The 3,363-nt window shown below is 48.8% G+C and overlaps 1 protein-coding gene across 1 annotated transcript in view; it reads left to right on the forward strand.

Annotated features, from left to right (window-relative positions):
- The window catches only part of ABCA4 (ATP-binding cassette, sub-family A (ABC1), member 4), a 129,074-nt gene extending 128,847 nt beyond the window's left edge, over positions 1-227 (forward strand). The window contains 1 exon segment of the mRNA XM_012730028.1: positions 151-227. Within this exon segment, the coding sequence (XP_012585482.1) occupies positions 151-165 (15 nt within the window). The 3' untranslated portion in view covers positions 166-227.
- Positions 228-3,363: the final 3,136 nt, after the last annotated feature.

The raw sequence follows: 3,363 nt of genomic DNA on the forward strand, positions 1-3,363 counted from the left end.
CCCCACCCCCGCTGGAAAGGTCACACTGCTGTCCTTTTCTCCAGTAACTAGACCTCACGGTCTGAGCTTTGATGTGGAACCTGCTATCCTGAACCCCAGCTCCAAAATCTTCCCATCTGCCCATCCTAGTCATCTCTTCATGCTTCCTAGGAACCAGTTCTATAGGAAGAGGCCAAGGAATTCTCTCAAGGATGAACTACATCATGACTTCTGAACTTTCTTTCTTGGGCTAAAAACAATCAAAATGACACCATGGGAGACAGCACAAGGGTGTAACTTCTAAGATGTCGCATGTGAGCACATGGGCGTGTGAATCTGTAACCTCTGGGTGATAAGAGAACCTGGAAGGATATTTTCACAGGCAAGGAAACACAGCCTTAACCTTGGCCATCTGGCAGCCTCACAGCACCCGCCACTGAGCTTCCGTCAGAGTTTGATGGATGACTGTTTAGCTCTTCAAATCTGAAAGATGTCACACCATCCTTTAGAAAACCGACCTGACAAGCGTCTACCTGCTGTCCTTCCACAGGTCTGACCTCCTCTCCACCGCTCGTTCACTGCAGCTTGACCAGAACTTGAAGCAGCTGGAAGCGTGGGGCTTTTGTCACATGGTCATCTGATCAGACCAGCCTCACGAGCATCCCCTAGGCAGCAGAAACAAACAACACGGGGCACATGGCGCGCTGAAAGGGCTCTTCCAGAGGGAATCCAAAACCAGCTTCCTCATACACCACCCTGGTTTAACTGATGGTGAAACTGACCCAGCCAGAGGAAAACAAACCTTTCTCATCCAGACTGCAGAAGTAGAAACCTGTCCACCCTGCTCCCCTTTGACCTTGCTATCTTATTACTAGTAGATCTTGTGTGTGTGTGTGCGGTGTGTGCATGCCCACATGTTTACTTTTTAGGGAAAAATAAACTGTAAATGTTTTCATCACAAATCAGCCAGATTCACTGCTCTCCTGGTGTCGTGTCTGATGTAGTTTCAGAGTGTCTTTGTGCACTGCCCTGTGGAGCCACTGTGAGGCTGCTTCCTGGGGCGTGCTTGGCACGGTGAGGTTTCTCAATGCGCAGGTGAAGTGAATGGACTACTCTTGATGTTTGCGGGTAAGTGAATTAATCAGGCATTTTACGCCACGATCACCTTCAGCCTCGATGGTCTTGATGCAGAGCCTCTTGGGAGCGTGGGTGCAGGGCATGCCTGCCAGGTTGTGGACACCTGGCGTATGGGTGTGCAAGCCTGCGTAAGTGTGCACACCTGAGCCCAGGGGCGAGGCTAACAACAGCAGCAGTAAGAGGAAAAGCAGCATTACAACAGAGAGACAGGAAAGACCACAGATGACATGTGAGTAAGAATACCAGGAAGAGCCCAGAGAAAGCTTGAAGATTTGCAGGGGGCTGGGAAGCTCAGTTGCCTGCCTGCTCCCCTCCCCAGCCCAGCCCAGGCCTGCTTCCTTCCATGCCAGCATCCTTGCCTACTGAGCCATGGACTAAATACCAGAGGGAGCATTAAAACCTAAAAATCCTCAAAGGGCCCCAGTATTCTCCTTTATCCATCTGCCCAAAACGATAGTGGCCTTGTCCTGTGCTTCTGGCACTAGAATGTTCCATGTGAAATCTGCTTGTGGTGAACCAGCTTCAACCAGACACAACCTCAAGGAATCAATGGCACAGCCACAAGATGGAAAAACGCTGGGTCCCAGGTCCATGTACAGCAGAGCCCAGCACGCAGCACGCTCTCCAGACCTGCAGGCAGCTCAAGTTACTATGGGTTTCTGCTACAGTGGCTGCCCCACTTCAGTAACTTCAGTGATGGGAAAGGACACCACTGAGGGCAGCTAAAGCTTGGGATGCTGCCTGATTCATGAATTGTTTAATTAAACCAAAGAGGGAAGGAAATATTTTGGGTTCATCCAACAGCCAAAACTAAATTTCTCCACTGAAGCCCGTGATCTTTCCAACATACCCCTGGGTCCTGTGCACCCCCGCAGCAATAGAAAGTAAATTGTGTTCTCTGTACTGGGTGGGAACAGTACATTCCCTCCAAGAAACTCAAGCAGCTATCAGGAGGTTAAAGTTCCACAGAGCAAGCCTGGAAACCCCTGTGCAGAATTACAGGTGTCCCCAGAATGCCCAGAATCCTTCCTGCCAGCAGCCAGATGGGCAGTCAGAAGCTGGGCAGGATGGCCTCACTAACTGGAATGCTTGCTCTAGGAGGCCCAACAAAATCTTTGGACCTGAAAACCAGCTGGGCCCTGTCATGTGGAGCAGGGGAAGATTGTTTAAAAAGCGGGATGGAAACTCTGTAGAGTCATCTCGTTCCCAGCAAGGCTACAAATAGCTCCAAAGCATGATAGCCCCAAATCCAACCAGCTGTTAGGTGGATAGGAGCCAGGGATCAAAGATCATTGTTATATAACTCAGCACATGGCCCACAGCAGGCACGCACACACACGCACGCACACACTTTACTTTGGTAACAGGCCTTGACTTTCATAACCACATTCTATTTGAATTTGCTGGGGAGTTTGCATTTGGTTTTTTCTAAGAGCCACAATTAATGAATGTCCATGCCTAATCTTCCTATTTCAATGAAAAGTGGGCCAGCAACATGAACAGAGGGGAATATGAACAGGCCAGCTCGAACAGAGGGGAACTAGGGTATCTGACCATAGCCCTTGCAGAAAGGAATTGGACTTTGTTAAAGGATTCAGCTGTGCAGCCGAGAAGCTATTTTCAGTAGCTCGCATTTTCAACAATATTTAACATGTTTCCAAGAAAAATCCTTAACACTTTATTGGAGTCAGTTAAGGAAGATTGCAGGAATTTGTCCAAGGCCAGAGGAAACTCAAAATCAGAGCCAGGATCAGGCTCCAGTCCTGTCTTCGCCCATGCTCACACCTTCCTGCCTTTTAATTAAGAAGAATAGTGGAGAGGCCAACTTCAATAAAGGCCAAAACCGCACGTATACACATGTTCAATCCTCTAAAGTACAGTACTTCTTTCTACCATTACTGCAAAAGAGCTGGAAGGAAGGAATGAGATGCTTTGCTGTGCTTAGAGCACTAATAAGAAACAAACCGTGGGCCTGGACCAGCAGGGTAAGATGGAGAAGGGACTTGAAGTGACCCAAGGAGACGAAGGGTAGCTATACCCCACCCAGAGGCAGCACACCCCAGGACCCAGGACAGAGGCTGAGGGACCAGGAAAACTCACTGTCACCCTGCTCCCCTATAGTATGGTCCCATGGGAAATCCCGTGAGCAAACATTGTCTCACTCAACCTTTTGATGAGGTGAAAAGAACTGACAAACACTGGCCAGACAGGAAATAAAAAGACAAAGGATCTAAGAAAGCTGAAAAA

This window comes from Condylura cristata, unplaced genomic scaffold (genome assembly GCF_000260355.1).
Source record: "Condylura cristata isolate star-nosed mole 26May11 unplaced genomic scaffold, ConCri1.0 scaffold00026, whole genome shotgun sequence".
Lineage (NCBI taxonomy): Eukaryota > Metazoa > Chordata > Mammalia > Eulipotyphla > Talpidae > Condylura > Condylura cristata.